This window comes from Mugil cephalus, chromosome 6 (assembly GCF_022458985.1).
Source record: "Mugil cephalus isolate CIBA_MC_2020 chromosome 6, CIBA_Mcephalus_1.1, whole genome shotgun sequence".
Classification (NCBI taxonomy): domain Eukaryota; kingdom Metazoa; phylum Chordata; class Actinopteri; order Mugiliformes; family Mugilidae; genus Mugil; species Mugil cephalus.
Window position 1 is genome coordinate 4,993,111 of NC_061775.1, and position 20,417 is coordinate 5,013,527.

At 42.8% G+C, this 20,417-nt stretch overlaps 1 protein-coding gene across 2 annotated transcripts; it reads right to left on the reverse strand.

Annotated features, from left to right (window-relative positions):
* Window positions 1-1,497: 1,497 nt before the first annotated feature.
* plpp2b (phospholipid phosphatase 2b) lies at window positions 1,498-18,984 on the reverse strand. Of its 2 annotated transcripts, XM_047587791.1 has the most exons (7): window positions 18,077-18,984; window positions 17,868-17,975; window positions 7,130-7,281; window positions 6,596-6,858; window positions 6,449-6,506; window positions 5,217-5,393; window positions 1,498-4,205 (listed from the first exon to the last, which is right to left on the reverse strand). In XM_047587791.1, exons 2-7 carry the CDS (start codon window positions 17,926-17,928, stop codon window positions 4,047-4,049), a joined length of 870 nt encoding a protein of 289 aa, XP_047443747.1. In that variant the 5' UTR covers window positions 17,929-17,975; window positions 18,077-18,984; the 3' UTR covers window positions 1,498-4,046. The 2 variants fall into 2 exon arrangements, with proteins under 2 accessions (XP_047443747.1, XP_047443746.1); XM_047587790.1 differs by having other exon boundaries at window positions 17,868-18,982.
* Window positions 18,985-20,417: the final 1,433 nt, after the last annotated feature.

The window sequence follows — 20,417 nt, forward strand, 5'->3', positions numbered from 1 at the left end:
ATTAATATATTCAGGCATATTACGCATCTTGGGAGAAATTAATGGCATAGCTGTGAACTAACATATAGTAAATCACCTTGAAGGAGAAGAAGCTAAACGGCTAAACGCTTTAGTGTTTTCCATTCCCAGTTGTTTTGACGTTCCAGTAAAAAAATAACCCATTCTCGAACAACTTTCACAACATGCTGTAGAGTAATATTGTTTTAAATGAAGGATGACAGTGGTTTTCGAAAGCGCTGCCAACAAAACTCCCACAAAATGTCCCCACGGGTCCAGTGTTTATTTCGTTAAAAATATATGTGTTTATTTTTGTGGTTGGTTCCATTCTCCAGGCGCACAGAGGCAGCAGGGGCGACGCCTTGATTAAACTTCCTGAATATTGGACACTTGGTTTTAATTATCCTTGTTGCAAATTTTTTTTTTTAAAAAGTACAAAAATCATGCCATAAATTAGGTTCTTAAGAGCATGACTCCAGAGGTAAAACCATAAATCTTTAGGCACTGCAGTGCAGGCTCGTCAAACCATGTGTTCACGTCAACACGTTTAACTGTAGTCATTAATCTGCTTCTGTGGCCTCGTGTGATCATTTGATGGCGTCATTCGTGTCACTTCATTCTTCACAGTAATGAAATATCACAGCAAAAGTATAAATACTGACAAAGTTAAAAAAAAAATCTTCTCTGTCCCTCATAACACCAACACTGTATTTGGAAGGGAATTTTGCTTTTTACTAAGATTACTGCACCAAATCCACAAATCCGGTTAAATTCTTTTTCATTTTGGGCAAACCAACTTGTTGTTTTGCTTCTGACCTTTTCCCATCATCTCTCTTCTTACCCTGATGCCCCATCACTCTGGAACAGGTCATTCTAGACACATCAGACCACATTACCTTCTTCCAGTTCAATCTTTATTCTCCCTTGAAAATTGAAGCCTGTTTTCCCCGGTTAGCCTCACTGATCAGTGGGTTTCTTAAGGCTTCACAGCTTTCCAGCCCCAATCCCTTGAGTTCCCTTTGCACTGTATGTGTGGAAATGTTCTTACTTTCACTATTAAACATGAGCTCTACTGTTGTTTTTCTTCTATTTAATTTCACCAAATGTTTAAATTATCGCAGATCACAATCAATCAAGATTTGTTCCGACCACATTTCTACCTCGATGACGATGATTTCCCACTATCCTTCCTTAGATGTGCTCTCTGTTTCATACATACCAACGATTTCACCCTCCTCCAACAGACTAAAATATTTTCCACAACCACGGGATGTTCCTTTCCAGATGGTTAAAGAAATGAGAAGCTACTCATTGCATCAGTTGTGGTTAAACAACTTGTTGTCAGCTGAAAGACAATCACCTATGTGGTAATTATCCAACAGGAGACTGAAAATTTTCTATTTTTCTTTTTCTTTAAAGACCTCTCTATCTGTTACCCAAAAAGGGGAAATATTGTTTTCCACATCAGTCACATAAAATAATACACTTAAAACAAAACTCTTAAAGTGGATGATATCTTTATTTAAAAATCTCTGGTTTGAAGACTATAGATATAGTAATCTATAAAACAAAGCAACACGAACCACAGCCATAAGTTGACATATACACAGCTACAAAAAAAAAAAATCATCTGAAGATACTGAACCAAAAAGAGCCAAAAAACACATGCGGTGACATAAACAGCTGAGAGCACTGGTTTCCAAAAAGCTGGAGAGCAATCAGACCCCATATTTCTACATCCTCACTTGTGCCATTGGTCTGACCGAGTAATACACAGATGATTTAGATGTAAGGAGCAGGGAAGTGGGCTCGCACAGCACTTCATTGCAACCAGCTGTTTCTTGTTGTAAACGTGTGTTTTAGATGTGTGCAAGGCCTTAGGGACCAAGCTTCACCATGGGATACCCCACACTCCACCACCTCCCCCTTCTTTTGTACCCCTCCCGTCTCCAGTTGCAGCTTAGGCCTCACAATCACTACCAGGTGAGATTCCCTCTGTGTTCCCGTCTACCCCTAGCCCCTAGCCTATCAGGTTTGTGGTCTGTCTGATCTATTGTCAGTCCTCCAGGGTTCTGCATGCTGTATGAGAATTGTACAGGAGACCTTATCCACAAATTAACCCCATCTATCGACACAGGAAGGGGAAAAGGAACACAGGCAAATCTTTGAAGTGGGAACAGAGGACTATTACAAGCTTCAAAAACACAGTTAGGTATGTAACTCTTTATCATGACAACAGCCCTTAAAAGCCCTGCCAAGGCATCTGGCTTATGTTTGGACCGGGAATTGGATCCTTTTTTTTATGTGGCAACTCCAACTAGCACCAGTCTGAGAAGGCACGGACCGAAGCACACTGTTACAGGTGAAATTAAAACCTACCTACACATGAAGTAAAAACATACAAAAGATGTGTCTAAACATTTGACTGGTAGTGTATGCATACACACACATCCTTCACAAAAGTTGAAACATGTCTCATAGCATTAGTAGCTACAGTAATTGTGGCTCATAGTGGCAAGCAGGGGTGATTGCACAAGGAGAAGAAAAAAAAAAAACTCACCAGCTGGTATTTCCAACTTCGCAAATAAAGAACTTTATAAAATAAATTAAACACCATTTTCAAAACGGTTGTCTCATCCTTCTTTGATTATTGTTCGTGAAAAAAAACAAAACTATACAACGAAAGAGAGAAAAAAAACAAAAAGAAAAGAGAGGCCACATATGTTAATATAGTAGTGGTATGACACATAAAGTCCAGCAGAAATAACAAGACATTCTCATCAATGGTTTCTACCGCTGCAGTCCGGTTCACACGGGGGAAATATAAATAGTAAGCGCCACAATTAAGTTCTTACGTTTTAGAAAAGCAGAGCTGTTGTTCAAGGTTACTTTGAGCCTACAAAGTTTAAGACTCAATATGTTCTTTCCTAACTTTATATCAATTGGCACTGGTCACAGTGAAGGAAGCCAATATGACTAAGAACTGGGAGTTGAAATCAGCTCTGGGGAGCCTTTTGCTATCAGGATGAGCTCATGAAGAATATCTGCCAACCTGCTGCGATTTGTGCAACAGATAATTTAAGGTGCATGACCGACGAAACTCATCCACATCACTGCGCCTTCACCCACATTCCCAAACATTCTCGTCAAACCTTCTTCTCACTTTTCTTTAATTACTGCTGGAAACAACATTCTCTACATAAAGAAATTAGACAAAAAACAAGAAAGTGTTAAAGCTCCATTAAGTGATATATGAATGAAATAAACAACCTGTGGTGAAAGTGAAAGAACAGCTGATCCCAGTGTGAAACAACACCAGACTGTTCCCATCTGTGCACCTGTAAGGCACTTTCAGTTTGATACGGATGTTATCAGTTCATATAGGTGAAATTTTAACCACGCCACCATTATATATAACTGTACTACAGGCACAGGTGAGGCTAATAAACAAGTGATAAGAAAAAAAAAGTGGAACATGTGTTATGCCAAAGAAAGAGATACTTATTGGGAGGTTGTTCCCCTTGTTTCTCTTCTTCTGTTGTGCGCAGCCTGCTTGCTAAAACGCTGGTCTCAAGCATGTAATAAGAAAAAAGCATACCACAGCCTTGTTGCAGTGGGTTCAGAGTCTTTTGCTTAATGCAGCTTTAAGCATATACACTTTAACATCAATAATGATGTCTTAAAAACAAGTTCCTTTCTCTCTCACACTGGAGAAAAGGAGGTCATCGTGTCTTTGAGAGGGGGGCTAAGGCACCTCGCGATGAGATGCAGCCGCCTCAGTCAGTCCAGTGGAGCATGGGGGGTGTGAGTGGTTGGGACAGAGGGAGGCTTTGCTCCTATCAGACATAAATACGAAGAGTTGATTGAAGAATTTAACACAGTTCTGGGATAGGAGGCAGCCTGCAGAGTCAGGACAACAGACGATCCAGGGTATTCCCTGAACTAAACACTGCTGACCGCACAATGAAGTTAGAAATCCCTGGATTATCTCACAGATTTGAGATCTGCAGGCTGCAGCCTTTTTTCCCCCCCAAAGCATCAGTCCCCTTTCACACATTGCCCGGACTGTGGTGGTAGTTGTAATGGTTGCCGTGGTCAGAGTCCACAATCTGAAGGCTGGGTTTCCTCTCTGCCTCTTCGCTATCAGCTGGGTCTGGCCTTGTGGAACGCGGAGGGCGCTTCTTAAAGAAATCTGACACAAACCGCACCTGTACAGGAAAAGAGAGGAGGGAAAGGGGAGAGCAGTTGGTCACTAAGGAAATATTTTTCCCACAGAGATCGGAGTGTAAACATGTAAGGGATACAGCGGAGGTAAGGGCAGGGCTGGAAACTGTGATTACATATGTCTGGAGCAGCCTGTGCCCAGCTGGTAAATGACACACTAACACTGACAAACTAACACACATCTGAGAGGAACACACAGCGAGCAGGTACAGCCCTAGTAGGTCATAAAACACTATGCCCAGGAGGGTCTCTAATTGCACGCAGCACTGCGAAGGCCAAAGGCGCGGGCTCACATCCCAATTAATCATACATGGAGACACACACACACACACATGTGCACAGACACACGCACACCACTTAAGAATTTCCACAAGGCAGTGCTCGTGGTGGTTCAATCAAAACAGGGAAGTGGCCAAATAATAAAGAAGCCCAGCTGGATGAAGTGGGACCTGCCAGGTGTGAGCTTGTGGGTTTGCGTCAGGACACTCAACGCTGCTGACACTGTTAACTTTCCTCATATTTCCTGTCTATGTAGATTTTAAATAAAGCTGATATACGGTTTCACCGGTGGCTGTTCTCCTTGGAGTATTGCTAACAGTAAGATTTCCATTCAAGGTCATTTTAATGATTTGAAGACTCCCTCCCATGTTTGCTTTTCCAAAAGTTGGAAACCACAAGGGTACGAGTTAAGGTTAAGGTGTCATCAGGTGGGATCCTGGAGCTACTTCACAGAAAAGGAGATGTCAAAACTGAATTCTATAAAGCTTTCTGTGTGGCCAATAATTTTCAACACATGTTTCTTAGCTAAAAGCAAACGATGTCAAGGGTCAAAGCTTAAGTAAATTTTGAAAATTTGACTGTGTTTTAATTAGGACTTTACATAATACCATAGATGTTTCCTCGGGTGGAAATATTTACTGCCATATGAAAGTTTCATGTAGGAATCACTGACTGCTGCAGTGTTTTCTTTGAAAGACGTCGTCCTGGAGACTCACATTGAGTGCAGCAACAAGCGCTCCCTGCAGCAGGCCCACCAGCACGTCGCTCCAATGGTGCTTGTAATCAGAAACTCGGGTGTAACCCACATACACCGCGAAGGCCACCAGGAAGAATTGGATGGTGGGCCGGAGAAGTCTGGCCCACTTAGCTGCTAGTCTTGCCTGCACGTAAAGCTGTAGTGGGAAAGAGAGCAAAAAATACCCCGTTAGCAAATTGTGGACCGCAAAAAGATTATCAGACCAAAAAAAGAGCTATTACAATATAATGTAACCGGTGTCTAGGGCATTCCCCGTTTGCGTTGACATATCATGATACAGTGCAGTACAGCAGTCAAATTTCTGCCATCTCTAGATTTGCTTAACGAGACCTATGGTGATATCAGGTTCGGCTGTATATGCAATCTTGATCCAAACGCTAATAACAAAAAGCACATTCTTTTAGAAGGTGATTTTGTGTCTCTTGTGAACAACAACAGCAGCTGGTAAGTGTCAAATCGGATTTAAATCTAAAAAGGTGTTCACTGGGAACCTAATTTATGTCCAATACGGTGTGACAGATTTTTTACTGGAAAAAACTATTTAACTGGCACCACAACAAAGTTCCTTGAGCTTCTGCTCGACTGCCGTTGAAGGTGCAAACACTGGCATCACACCACAGTCTCCCCGCCATGCAGCCACACTCTGCTCTCAACGCTTTTTCTAGCCACCAACAGGACACAGGCTGGATATCACAGCCTAGCTCCCTTTGTCCGCGGCATTTGCTTGGCAAAACAGAGTGCAGGCCAAACTACTGACAGGAATGGACACTGGCTGGAGATTATGCGTCTTTTCAACTGAAAAAGACTGCTTTGCTTGGAACTTGTTTCATGGCGCCGGGGCCCGGCTTTTATCACAAAGCAGCGAGGCCAGGCACAATGAACCAGACAGGCCTGAAAGACAGAATACAGCACTTGCGTCGCCTTCGTCATTGCCGGGAAAAAGTCTGCAGAAGTTTCCAGGTCTCTGTCACTATGCACGCACTTTCTCAGTACCCTTGTCCTTTCATGTCCACAGGAAAAAAACATTTTCTCCTTCTCAACAATTAGCCCAGGAGCACAGATCTAAATCCATGACCATATTTTCAGATGAGTCTATCTGGGGATTTTGTCATTTTTACTGTGCATACAGATGCACATTTTCACATCGTTTGAGGGCTTTCAGTGTTTCTCGAGGCTCTATGTTGCACTCACCGCTAAGAAGAGCATGCAGTACATGCCAAAAGAGGAGTGACCAGAGTAGAAGGACAATCTGGAAAAAAAGAAGACAAACGAAATGTAACTGCATCACATAAGACATTCCCGTCCTCAACAAAGTGCACAGTATTCCTTTCCTCCTACCTGGACTCTGTGACGTCCCCAGAATTGCCAGTGCAGTTGATCTCCAACATGTACCCCGTGCAGACCTTCGGGGCGCACACGGCCATGAAGTTTGGTCTCGGGCGGCCAATGGTGAACTTGGCAAGGTCCGTCAGTGACTGGCTGGCACATGCGCCAAACAAAAATGTTCCCACTACCTTGTAGAGTGCAGCTACATACTGGTTAAAGTCTGAATTAGAGTAAATCCTCTTGCTGTAAACCAAATAAGCCTCTCCAGAGGAGATCTGAGGAAAGAAAACAAAAAGTGAACATTTCATTACTTTGCAGTTTTTTGCCTCATTACAGGAAAATAGCTTTTCTTACTCACACAGCAACACTCACTTCCTAAATTTATGAATTAAGAAAACAGCACAGGATGTTGTTAAATGAGTCATGCCCTGTAAATGTGCCACGATTTGGATTTTAACCGTATCAAAAAAAAAAAAAAAAAAAAAAAAAAAAAAAAACTGCTGTGAGAAGAAATAAAATGTTCTGCAAAACGGCAGTGACACTTACAATGACCACGGTGCAGGAGATGGTGACGGCCGCCAGCATGCCATGGGTGATGGTGTCTGGTTTCAGGGGGTACTTGATGCTTTCGTCGTCACAGTAAATCCCCCTTTGATATGGCTTGTACACGATGGCCATAATGATGGAAGGCAGTGCCGCTGGAGCAAAAACAAACACATGAGGTTATTGACTATATTTGGAGAAATTAGATAAATGCTGCCTTCACAATTTGGTACTCCTGGTTTTAGGTTGAAGATAGCAGTCTAAAAAATTCTCATGCAACATATTTGTCTGTTTTTCTACAGGATTTCAGACATTACATCACTTCCTAAGTCGGAAAGTGAAAATGTTTCTCTAAGACCAGCTAAATTGTTTTCTCTCCCTGCATCCTGGGTTCTAAACTCACAGTGATGGAAACAACCCAGAAGGAGGAAAAGAAAAAACATTTGGTAGTTAAATGTCGGGGCAGAAATGCACGGCGAGGGATTACAAAAATAAACAGTGGAAAATAGCTTTCATATACGGCCGCACATGTAAAAATCACACATCACACACATACCCCTGAGTGTACAAACACTTACAAGACTGTACATAAATTACCGCAGACACAACACACACACACAGCTGTGCTGACACTTTTGAAGGATGCGGCTGTGCGCAAAAAATAAGACCAAATATAGCAGCTCAGGGCTCCTGGGGGCAAGAATGATGTCCTTGAGATGTCCAGAAACAACAATCCCAAAAAAAAAAACCACACACACACTTGCCATCTTCCTCTCATGCCAACACACATGCACACGAGGCTTTGACGTTATGAATGCTGTTTCTCTAAAACTAACTGCACTTAAGGAAGATTTAAAAAGCATGTCGGGAGAATCATCATCTGCATCTCAACAGCAACTCCTCCAGCAGCAGACACAATAACAAATGTAGGAATTTAGTTGCTTTTCTTCATAACATGTCACTGGAAATTCCAAAGGATGTTTGCCGGAAGAAAATAGACAAATCTCCATTGAGTGTAACCATGACTTCAGATGTCCATTGACTACTCGGAGTCAATAGTTAAATGACAAACTGCTGAAAATAATCATGGGTTGCAGACCTAGAAAGGAATGCACTCTCCACCCAGATATCCAATGTAACAGGCAAACAGGCCACTATGGAAATGCCTAGCAGCCGCAAGCTAAACGCAAGAATAACAGCACTGTACAGAACTGAAAAGTGCACTCACCAACAGTATTACATTTCTGTGCAAATGAACAGCGCACCCCTCCCTTTCTTTCAAGAAATACCTGCAGCTGACACAAGTCCAGGAGGACGTCCAGCGAGACTGACTGATGAGAGACCACGAAGACTGGGCCTAAAAGAAAATATACAGCTGGGAGGTGGATCAGGATTCAGCTTAGGTGAACGCTCCGTGGCACCAGTGTTTAATTCCACCTGTCGTGGCGGACGTGGAACAGTCTACTGTCAACGTGTGAATACTGACAGAACACATTTGGTGACATTTTGCGAAACTGAACTCTTACTTTGTAGGGAGACAATCTCTCTGCAAAGACTAGAGACTACTACTACTGTCTCAAAGTCAGACACTAGTGTGACTAAACAATATCATGAAAGCCGATCCAGGTGGCAGATGTACAGCAGCATGTATTGTTCCTGTCTGACATCGTGTAAAAGTTGCACGAAATGAGTGAGGTTATTGTTTAGTGACATGCCAGTCGCACACATGCTGTCCACAGACACTATAAAGACAAAGAGTCGTTCTGACTCAGTGAGGAAAGGCAGCAGCAAAATAGAAGCTTTGTGTGGGGAGCAGAATAAACAATAGAGCCCAATTGAATAAACACCATTGAACGTCGACTTTTGGTAACCTGACCTTGGAGGAGCAGGGTTCAGGCAAGATAAATAAATAAAATTTTAAAAAAACTCAAAAGGAGATAGCAACTAACTTAAAAATGCCATATTTAATAATGGGAGGAATCACACTTCCCGACAAATTTAAAGCATTGTGTTTCCTTAAAAATACATCTGCCCAAGCAGACAAAGGGCTCCAGACAGGTTTCATCACTCCCACGCTTCACAAACCGCTTTGCAAAGCCTCTTGTAAACATTAGCCAGTGAACATTAAGTTCTGACTCATGTAATGGTTACTACCACTGGTATTTGGTATTAAATAAGCAGTAAACATAACATAAATGAAGCCACTGCAGAATGGACAAAAGCTGCAGTTCCTTGGATGGCCACTTGAGGCTGTCTCTAAAAATGAGTTGAGTCGCACAAAAGAAAGAAACATGTCTACACCCTGGTGAAAAAAACAACAACACTCTATTCAGCCTCTATAGAGCCAGTTTCCCCATTCATAGCAACTCTACCGTTCTAAATGTGTTGCTTGGGTTATGCATAATTACAGGTGTAATCTTTTGTGTATTAGCTGGGAGTCAGGTGGAGTCGTAACCCCCACCCCACCCCCCCAGTGTTTTACATCTCTTGAACTTTAATCAGTGTTATCAGACAAGTCAGGCTAATATAACTAGCATCCAACTCCAGATAGTCTACGAAACATGATCAACACAAGCAGTAACCATACATTTCTGACTGATTTTACAGCTAAGTATAAAACTATAAAACACCTCCTCAGTGCATCTATATATAGTACCTTCCGCCCTTTATCCTAATACTGTGCAAGGAGCAGCTGGGTGACACCTGTCCATATACTGCAGATTCCCACCATCCATGACATGAGTGGTGCACATCCACCAGCCACGTTAGGATGTGGTGACCTATTAAGTCTCATTCCACATATTTTCCTCTTAGTGCCACGAAATCCTGTGCATGACAACCTCAGCACAATGCAGAGTTTCTGGTAAGCCTCCTGTATTTAACGAACATCCTGTCTCAGGCACCACAGGGGAGCAGCCAGATATGGATTTACTGATGTGGCTTTTGGGTGGCAGCTTCTGCATCTGTATCCTGCATCCTGCTTCCAGCTGGCAAGACCGGAGTGTCAAGAAGCAACTGCTGCTTTCCTTCTCCTCCTAGCCAGTGACAAAAGCTTGAACTCAAATCAAACAGAACCATGCCATTACAGGGGTTATTATTTTGACCAGTACTCTGATGTTCTGATGTAGTCTGTAAAAAAAATATACTGAAAGACTTTTGAACTCTCAGAAAACTCCCAGGTTTTTTCCCAGTATGTGAGTGAGATTAATGCAGCACGTCAAATACCTTAAAGCTGTATTTGGAAAAAAAAATAACATGTGAATGTTTGTATTGTGTGACATGAAAACAAATGTTGTCCTTCCTTGGAGCTGAGGGGCAGAATCCACTGTTCTGTGGCCATTACAGCTGAAGGAGAAACAGGACCAGTAAAATCTGTTTCCACTCATTATGTCTGCCAATACCAACTTCTCATGTTGGCTTTGTATTAAGATCAGCATTAAAAAAAAAAGTGGAAGTGCGAGCACAACTAAAAGGGGCTTTTAGTTGTGGTTCTTGTAGATACTAAAGGCTTTCATAATTAAGTAGTAACCTTGTGTAAGTCAGGGGCATGTTTATTTACTTAATGCAGACTGGCGAATGTCACTTTAAAGCAGCTGAACGGTATTGTGCCATTACTGCAAACTGTTTCATGAAGCTTTTAACACTCAGCAGAGCAGGGCCATTAATCACGGTAAAGTAGGAGAAAAATTAGGGGAACAGCTTCAAAGCGAAGTGCGAGCAGCGCACGCACCTAGCAAGCCCACAGGAGGACAAATTGCTTTTACATGTCCATCGCTAACATTATAACGCTGACTATCACATACATTTAAGTAAACCACATGCTAATGGTTTTTATGCTTATAAAATCATCTTAACCAAACATGAAGTTTGCCAGTTTGCCACACATTTTTTTTGGGCTGAACGAAGTCAGGACACCTGGCCTTAAATAAACCTCCCCAGACGTGTAAAAAAATGTTGTCATTTTTCATTTCTGCATTAGTACATGTTGAGCTAATTCAGCCGGGTTTGGCTGAAGTCAAATGATGACTTGAGGATCCTGCCCCGCTGTCATGGGCTAGGGAATGGTACGCCCCGAGGTGCGTACGCGAGTGCGTGTCATGAGCAGGCCCCGTGGATGATATCTGCGGGAAACAAACCAGCCAGTCTCTCGAAAAGCAGACACACGCATACACAGCTCGCAGACAAAAATAGAACCATCGGCACACAAAACAGGCTTCCAGCACACCACGAGACAATCCCACAACCCAAATTGACACTGCTCCACAGCGGCCTCCGGTTAAAGGCCCGAGCAGCGTCTCTGACTCGGGCTGAACTCAGACAGCCATGGCAGACTCTTCCACTGAGAAAATCATAAACAATTTATATGCGGAGGTGAAGACATCAAGGCTGGAGGACCTTTTTCTCTTCTTTGTAGACACCTGCTTCAGTGAATTGAGGAATGAAAATGCTGCCGGTCTGGAATGTGGCCAGTAAGCTAATCTCCAGCTGCCAGTCAGAAACCTCCAGCCTGAGCCCCTAATGGGAGAGGGTTTGAAGTTGGAGGATGCAGCCTTCCTGACTCAGATTAAGAAAGGCCAACTTTAGAGGCTTTGGTTCAATCTCTTGAACCGTTGGGGCTTTTCATTTACCGGACCGCAAGTTAGCATTTATCCGCAGAGGCACCTTGGGTTTTCCCCTTGTTGAAATGAGTATTACTGCATTATAAATCTGAAGAGACCACGGCTGCGTCTGTGTGCCAAGATGATCTGAAGAATACAGCACAGTCACAAGAACATGACGGAAGACCTTTGCATGAATTGACACCCTGCCGGCAAACAAAGATTTCAGTGTGCGGAGAGATTTGCCCTCTTTCCTTCAATTTTTTTTCCACCACTGGTGAATCACATCCTCCATTCTGGTTTTCTCTCTCATTCAAAGTCATTCATTCTTCTCTCCGCAACCTCCGTCTTTCTGTCTGTCACTCTCTTGATTGCAGCGTCCTCCCACACACTTCTCCCTCTGTTGTAAATATAGAGGCCTCAATGGGTGATGCTTTATTTAGCTGGCAGATGTGCAATTATCCAGGACCATTTGGACCACAATCGCACTCTGGGGCTGAGATTCTAGGCTTGTCACATCCACTCTGTCTAGTTGTTTCTCTTCCTTTGCTATTTCTTCTTTTTCCACTCTAAAACAGGTTGACACCTGGAGTCAAACTGCAGTGGTCATCTGGAAGTCGTGACAGTGGTTTGAGCATACCTCACACCTACTCGGCCTGGTTTCTCCAACATGGTGCACCTGCAAAACCATGTGGCGGGACAATTATTTCCCTCAAATCTGAAAAACATACAGCCAGGGTTTTCATTTTGCGCCGTTTCGAGGTGTGTGAGGCACAAGTTCTCATGGCCCCGGGCTGCCCTGCTTGGTCTAAAAGCTTTCCTTCAGGGTCACAGCTGGAACGTTTGCCCCTTCAACTAATTTCTTCCACTCTCGTTTCCTGCCTTTTCAGCGCGAAGGTCACTCAGCAAGTTTTTTTTTTCTGTAATTCCTTCGGTTTTTCATCCGTGGTTTTATTCTATTGACAGTTCTTGTTTTCATCTCATTCCTTTTAGCTTTATTTTTTCATCTGTCACTGCTTTCACCCCCCCTCATGGACGAAGACAGAGTTTTTAAAGTTTAACTTTTTTTTAATTTTTTGTTTATTCCTTTTGATTGAAACATTCAAACTCAGAAGATGCTGCAGTTCTTTGAAAGTCAGGCAGCAAGGCTACATAACAACCGAACGCTCCTTCTTTCTGACTGTCTCACCCCAAGCTGGACTGACTAATGTGGAAGGTATGTGCTGAGCCTTCAACCTCTGCCGGCGTTGGCCTCTGGAATTCTAATTCACACGAGGAACGCCCAACTTCACCAGTCACACCAAATCCTGCTGCCGCTGTGGCCCATTCTTTATTTTTAATCCCACTGTTTCGCTCCGTCCATCATTTACGCATGCTTAGCTTCAGGCAGAGCAGAAGGAGACGGGGCGGCGGACAAGGTTGTGTGAGTGGTGGGAGAGCAGCTAAATCTGGGTTGACGATCAAAGAGCCTGGTTTTGGAAGGGATCAAAAGAGGCTGGCCACACAGGTTTAAACCTAAACCAGGAAGGTCTGTGGGTGAAGTCAAAAGTCAGTCTGATCTTTACTGTAACTATAATGAAACTTGAAATGACTGAAGGCTGAACAAATATATTGGTTTTGTTCAAATTGATCAAATTAATTCAGCTATCACATATATCTTAGAGGGATCTTATTTATTAAATTATGAATGACATCATTTGTTTACAAAATAGAATAGAATAGAATAGAATAGAATAGAATAGAATAGAATAGAATAGAATAGAATAGAATGCCCTTTATTGTCATTATCATACAATGAATAACGAGATTATAGTGTCTGTGCTGTCTTTCTACTAGTAGCTTCTTGTGATGGATAAAATATCATCTCAAAGGTAACTCATTTACAGTTCAGTTATCTTTTGATCAGACATAACAAGGAGTGACCCTGACAAATAAAACGAATAAAACTGATTAAATACTTATAAAATACTGAGGGTTACTCAGATGCAGGTGAGACAAAGTTACTGGTTTACACACGCATCTGATGGACTACATTTTTTTTTTAAATTCAAGGAAGAACAACATTTGTTTTCACTTAATCAACAACAATATAAGTATATTAACCCTGCTGAACATCTGTATTGGTGGTGTAAAGTAATCCATGTAGGGTCTTTTACTCAATGATACCTTTAAATACAGCGCCACATTAAACAGTTATTAGTCTTCATAGTCAATCAAGCACTGACATCCTTCTGTTTCGGCCAAATCCTTGACAGGATAAGTAACGATGACACCTAACTCCAACAGAAAAGGCTACTGCTAAATATTGGCTACTTCTCAGTACAGCTTGAAAAAAGATGTGGGATGAAACCGGTGGGGAAAATGGCATGCTTATTTAACCAATGAGACAAATCTCATAATTACTGCAATTACCAAATTTGCCTCGGATTACAGGTCACCCCATTACCTCACATTTGTTTCATTTAGTTTTTCAACGTTTTACTTGCTTCCCTTTTAATGTGAAAGATGATCATTCAAAACCTACTCTGGTGGAAGTGCCTAGCATTTCCCCTGGTGCAACAAAGCAATGTTGTTTGTCCTTTGTGGCCTGTGGTTTTAATGTCTTAGATACAATGTAGATACAATGTACTACCATAACAAATGTTCCTCTTTTACTTTAGAGAATGACTGATCAAATCCATTACATGAAATACTTCCACAATCACGCACACATTCTGGGAAATCATCAGAAACAGCAACAACAACTAGGTTTACAGTTTACCGTACGTCTCAGTGGAACGAGCCCATTTGTTAAAAGGGCTTCAGTTTCCATGACACAGCTCTCAGGGGGACAACCATTCCCATCAAGCATCCTTGATGCCTTTCTCTGAGAACACTAGACAAACAGTCTTCCCAACAAAACCACATGAGAGGCCCATCTCCCCGGAGATGCTGCAGCACGGCCTCAGCAACAAACCGGCAAGCAGCGAGGGCAAAGCACAGGACATGGACGTGGGTACATACACGTAATCATACACATACACAGTCTAACACAAGGAAAATATGTCAAGGAAGTTCGTAGCAGCTCATTGAGAGCTTCCTTTTGTGGGACACTGGGAGCCAGCTCTATTGTATCAAGTGTTATTCCGTAAAAATTAAATCATGAGAAAATGTTGCCATTTGAAACTGAGATGGAGAAGAAACCGACACACTGGAGCAACTGCGTCCACAAACACAAAACAGTAGAGTACAACAGGACACAAAAAGACAAAATACAGTGTCATCTTTCTAGAAAAGCTGCATCTATGCAAAGTGAATAGATAATGGTAACTTAAACTGGTCGCTCAGTTTACAATAGAAAACCTTTGTGCCTTGTACAGCCCTCCTACTGAGGACCACTGTTAGTTATAGATGATCAGAATCTAAAGTGCATGAACATGCCTCCAGGCCATTTAGTATGCGACTACAAGGAGTCTTCCATGCATTACGCTAATTCATAGTTTACTGCAGTTCATTCTGCCTACAGCAGCGTATGAGTCATGCAGTAATAGGAGTTGTGACTCCTCCTCTAACTCCTACACAACTCATTACACCTGCAGTACCGTGCCAGTGAATACGAGCTGAGGTTAAAAGCTGGGCTTCCCTCCCTGTGTGCGCTCTGAGCCAACACCCACCATCTATTGAACATGCTGACTGAGTGTTGACTTACACAGTCGAGACGAGGAGGAGAGGGGGAGGACATGCTGCAGAAAGAATGGAGAGGAAGAATGGAGGCCAAGAGCTCATAATGAACTCACAATGAACCACAAATTCAAGAACAAGGCAGATATTCGAACTGCGCAACTGTCTCCCGCAACAGATCAGACGGGATTTTTATGTCCTTGCCCCATAGGCTGCCATCTTGCAGCCAGTTTCTTCATTAAGTAGCTCAGTAACTGTGTTGTAATAAATAAATAAATAAATAAACAAAAGGAGGCACATCCATCCATATGATGGCAACTGTTGGTAGTCTGACCTGGGCAGGGCACGGCAGGGTGTGAGTGAAAGAGAGCATGCCAAAGAAACTGCTGTCTGTTTCTGGTGCCTTTGGATTTCCTAATCCTTTCCACTGCGGAGGTCTCTGTACCATGTCACATCTGTTATGAAAACACAACTTATCGTAGGTTTCTAATCACGGCACATTCCCTGAGGAGGACACCTTGAACTACCACGGCTAGAATGGATGAAGCATTTGTGGTGCTTTGTTTCTGTTACAGCCAAGCTCTCAGAACAGGTTCAGTAACCTCAGTGACTCATCATTATAAAGCACTTTCCAATGTCACTCTGGCCTGTTAAGAAGGATAAAGATTGTTTCTGTTAAACAGCAGCAAGCAAATTAGTTGGGTTTACTGCAGAAAATGTGAACAGACCCAGAATGCAGACAAAACCCGACTTAAACCTCTGTTTCCATACAGACTAATGGGCCGCATAATTACAAGCTCCATCATGTAGTTATTGCATGGCTGCGGCAACCTCGCATAAGCTTGGGGTTGACTTGATGATTATTTGGGTGAGTGACGTGGGTGGCAGGAGCGTAAGGAGAGGAAGGGTGGGATGCAGCCATCCAGACCGGACCAACCAGCCCCAGACGTTAATCTCAGGCCTGTGACAGCGACATGGTGAGGGCTTATCAAGTTCAGCAGTCTGCAGATGCGTCCCCCGATAGGAGAAAAAAAAAAAAAACACCCCCTAAGCTCTCTGGATAAACTGGAGGTGGGGGTCTGAAAGCCATCCCGCCCGTCTCCATCCTTCCCCCGACCTCTCCATTCTTCGCTAGTGCAGACACAGCGAGGGATGAACGTGCCACCAAGCACCAGACTATTAGGCAACAGCACGTCTGTGATGGGCTTGTGGCATTAACACAGAAACCCGATGTCCCACTACAGTGGTACATTCCACATATACACATGATCACCGCGGCTTCATCTGAAAACAAGGTCTTCCAAGAGTCTCAGGGAAGATTTCCTCTCATTTGTTGTCTTCATATTAGAAGGTTATCACGATCTCTATGCAGAACCACCACTGCCACGTGATGTGTGTGGTCATTTTTAAAAGATCCAATTATTGTAATTAGTGGACTCATGTATTAGTTTATGAATTATTTAACAATTCTTTGAATTATTTAAACATTTAAAAGTAATTATTTCATCCATTTGCGTACTGATGAATAAATTAACCTTCAAAATCACCATCTTTTATCAAGTCCTGCTAACCTGGTCGATTAAATATCAACAACTGAAGTACTTCACGATCATCTGCAATACCTGCTCCTCCATACAGCATATCATACATATCAACAGCTATTGCTAATGTGAACCGGTATGATTCTTTTTTTTCACCGTTTCATTATTTATTCAATGTCCAAACAGAGGAGGAGACCAGAAACGGTGAGGATGTCCTCAAGTTCCCGCGGCGGCACCGGAAAAGAAAACTGAAACCTGAAAACTGATTTCAGTCTGAGGTGAAGAGCAAAACAGCAGTGTGTGCAACACAAGTGGAAGTCATATGTCAAAAAGTGCACTGTGTACAGGAAGTGGGAACATTCTTCAGAGGATTCCTGGCAGACAAAATATTGAAGAAACTGAGGAATAAGCGGGGCACAGACATGCATATCAAATTTCCATAAACAAACATTCAGCTTCCCGAGCCTCTGCAAAGTCCTGTAAAAAAAGTTTGTGGTGAATGGGCATGCAGCCTGGGAGGAAGAGGATGAGGAGGAAGTTTTGCCTTGGTGCATTTTCATGTCACCGAGGCTGAAATATTCATGCGCTGATCTGCATAAAGAAACAGGCTGCTCTTTGAGGGTTAAACCTCAATGTGTGCAGTTCCTACATTTGCCATTTAAAGAAATTAGACTGGGACAAAACAGCTGGAAGGCAGATGACCTTCAGTCTGATTCATAACGTCACCTTAAAGTGCAAATAAACAATGTTAATAAACAAGTTCCTAACTTGCTGTCATGGCTGCAAAACACTCAAACACACTGACCTCTTAACTAGAAACTGCTGTCACCACAAATACATGGCTCGTAATCCCTGTTGACAATTTAGAAGTGCAGCTCGTAGACAGATACATGGAGCAGATTATGCTGACGTACAGTTTAGGACTCAGTGTCCGTCACTTACCAACTAAAACGCACAGCAGATCCATCAACACGTACAGCTTCTTTTTCCACGGTTCCTTCATTTTCCTTTCGTTCGTTCGCTTCAATCAACGACTCGGAGAGTGGATAACTACTTTTTAAAGAAGACAAACGAGTCCATCGATGTTCGTTAAAATAAAATTAAAGGCTATGCAAACAACCTGCACAACGAGTTCTTCCGGGATCCTCTACCTGCGCTGGCATTGACAGCAAAGGTGTGTAGCTTTCTTAAAAAGGCAGCGTGTCAAATCTGCGCTGACACAATCTGAAGCCCTGCGTCCCCTGAAGCGCACATGCCGTTTATAGAGAACTCAATCAAGATTTAAGAGATCCTGCGACTCTACAGCGCTGGAGGCGTCAGAAGAATCCAATATAAACTCCCTTCTCCGTGCACACCACGCCACTGCCCTGGTCCCTCCTCCCAACTTCCTCGTCTGGCTCCTCTCTGGCTATCTGATCAGCGCCAGACTCGAAGCCTTGACGCACAGGCGTGCGAAGAGTTGGAGAGAAAACCGCTCCACGGTTTGTTCGCTTTTCCTCCTGGTGCGGCTTGAATCTACTTTTTCTGCCTGATGAGTGGGGAGCAGTCAAACGCAGTAAGGATCAGAGCTGGAGGAGGCGCCAGGGAGCTGTGAACTGGACATAAACTGCACTCTGGTGAAAAATAAGACTTTAGGCATTTAGAAAGTCCTGAACCTGGCACCTCATTATCAGGATTTAATCAAGACATCCACATATGGAGAGCCTACACTCTCATCATGTACTAATTCTGAAAGTTACTCACTGAGAACTTTTCCCAACAAAGAGAGTGATGACTAAAAAGCAAACAGTATCATGTATGAGTCAGCCTCTCATTAGTCATTAGGAGATAGACAATGAGAAAAAAAAAAAGAAAAAAAAAATCAGGGGCAGTTTTATAAGCCCTGTGGGGCCTGAAGCAAAATTATCATGGCTTAACACCAGCAGGACTGCAGGCCTCAAAGCGACCGGTTTATTTTCCCACCAGTCAACAAAAGGCCACGCTTTGGTACGGGAAAAATTGAGTCATCATGTTGTGAGTGTGTGTTAACAGTTAACTCTGCACGGCAAACACAGTGTTTATCATCGCAGTATATTAGTTTAGCACTCTTGAGTTAAGTAGATAATCTTACGTGCAAACGCTCTGAATTGCAACTTTACTTGACTTATGCACATCCTCATTCTCATCTTATATAACCGCCGGGGGTTTCTGGAGCCTACCCCAGCTGTCAGTGGGAGAAATGTGGGATACACCCTGGACAGGTCATCAGTCTATCACAGGGCTAACACAGAGAGCAAGACAACCATCACCAATGAACCTAATGAGCAAGTCTTTGGATGGTGGGAGGAAGCCGGAGTACCCAGAGAGAGAACATGCAAACTCCACCCAGAAAGGCCCCAGTCGGACACAAACCCAGCTGCTGCTTTGAGGCATCACCTCTCCACTGTGCCACTGACTTTAGCACATATGTAAATGAAATGCACTAAAGTCAGGATGTGTGTAGCAGACAAGTAAAACCTCACAGTGAGCAAATTAAAACACCAGGAACATACATTAGACAATCCTGAGGAAAGGGGAGCTGACTTTAGTGCAGCTCTGGAAATAATACATTTAAAGCTGAGACTCATGTGCCCCCTTCTGGTTGTTCCCAACAACCTCCAAATTTGGGGGGAAAAAAGAGGAATTTGAGCCCCACAAGACGGAATCATAAAATACTGAACAAATTATTGAGGTGACTGCAGGCTCACATACAGGACTATCATGTCTGACCTTCATCTGTTTACAGCAGAGGATGTGAGGGCGAAGACGGTAATGGCTGGCATTTTGGAGGGGTTTTGATTGGAATAAGAAAAGGAAACAGTTCAGCTCTCAATATCTGTTGGCTTTTTCAAAAAAAACAAAAAAAACAAAAAACAAATCAGAAGTAAACTGTATTCCAGAAACGATCAAATATTTAAATAAAATAACATTAAAAGCAAGTGTTCTTTTACATTTCCGTTCCAGGATATAATGCTTTCTGTTGCTAGTTGATGATGGCCCTAAACCCATTTCCATTCACTGTCCTTGAAGTTTGTTACCTTGATGGTGCAACATTGCAAATGATAAAAATGTGCTTAGGCTGGCCTTTTGCTTGTGCTGTTGGTGTGTTTGGGGAGGGAATACAAACACCTTCATTGTAAGTTCTTGCTCAGAGCTGAAATTCTGAAACAAATGACTCTTAACGCCACAGCAGAAATGTTGTTACAATCAGCTGACGTATTTTTCTGCCTCCTCACTAGTGACAGTTGTGGAGGATGTTTTGGAGTTGTCAGTGTGCCCATCAGGCCCTGTCTTATGAATGTAATATTTAAAAAATAAAATAAAAAATCTTTCTTCAATTTTGGCGCAGTCTTCCACCTGGACACAAGGGTTAAGTGATTCTCTGTTAGTGGCCGAAGGTCCCTCACACCTCGGGTCAATGCTTGTCTGTAAAGGAAGAACTGTTTTGGTGGTCAAAGGTCAAACTTCATGGAC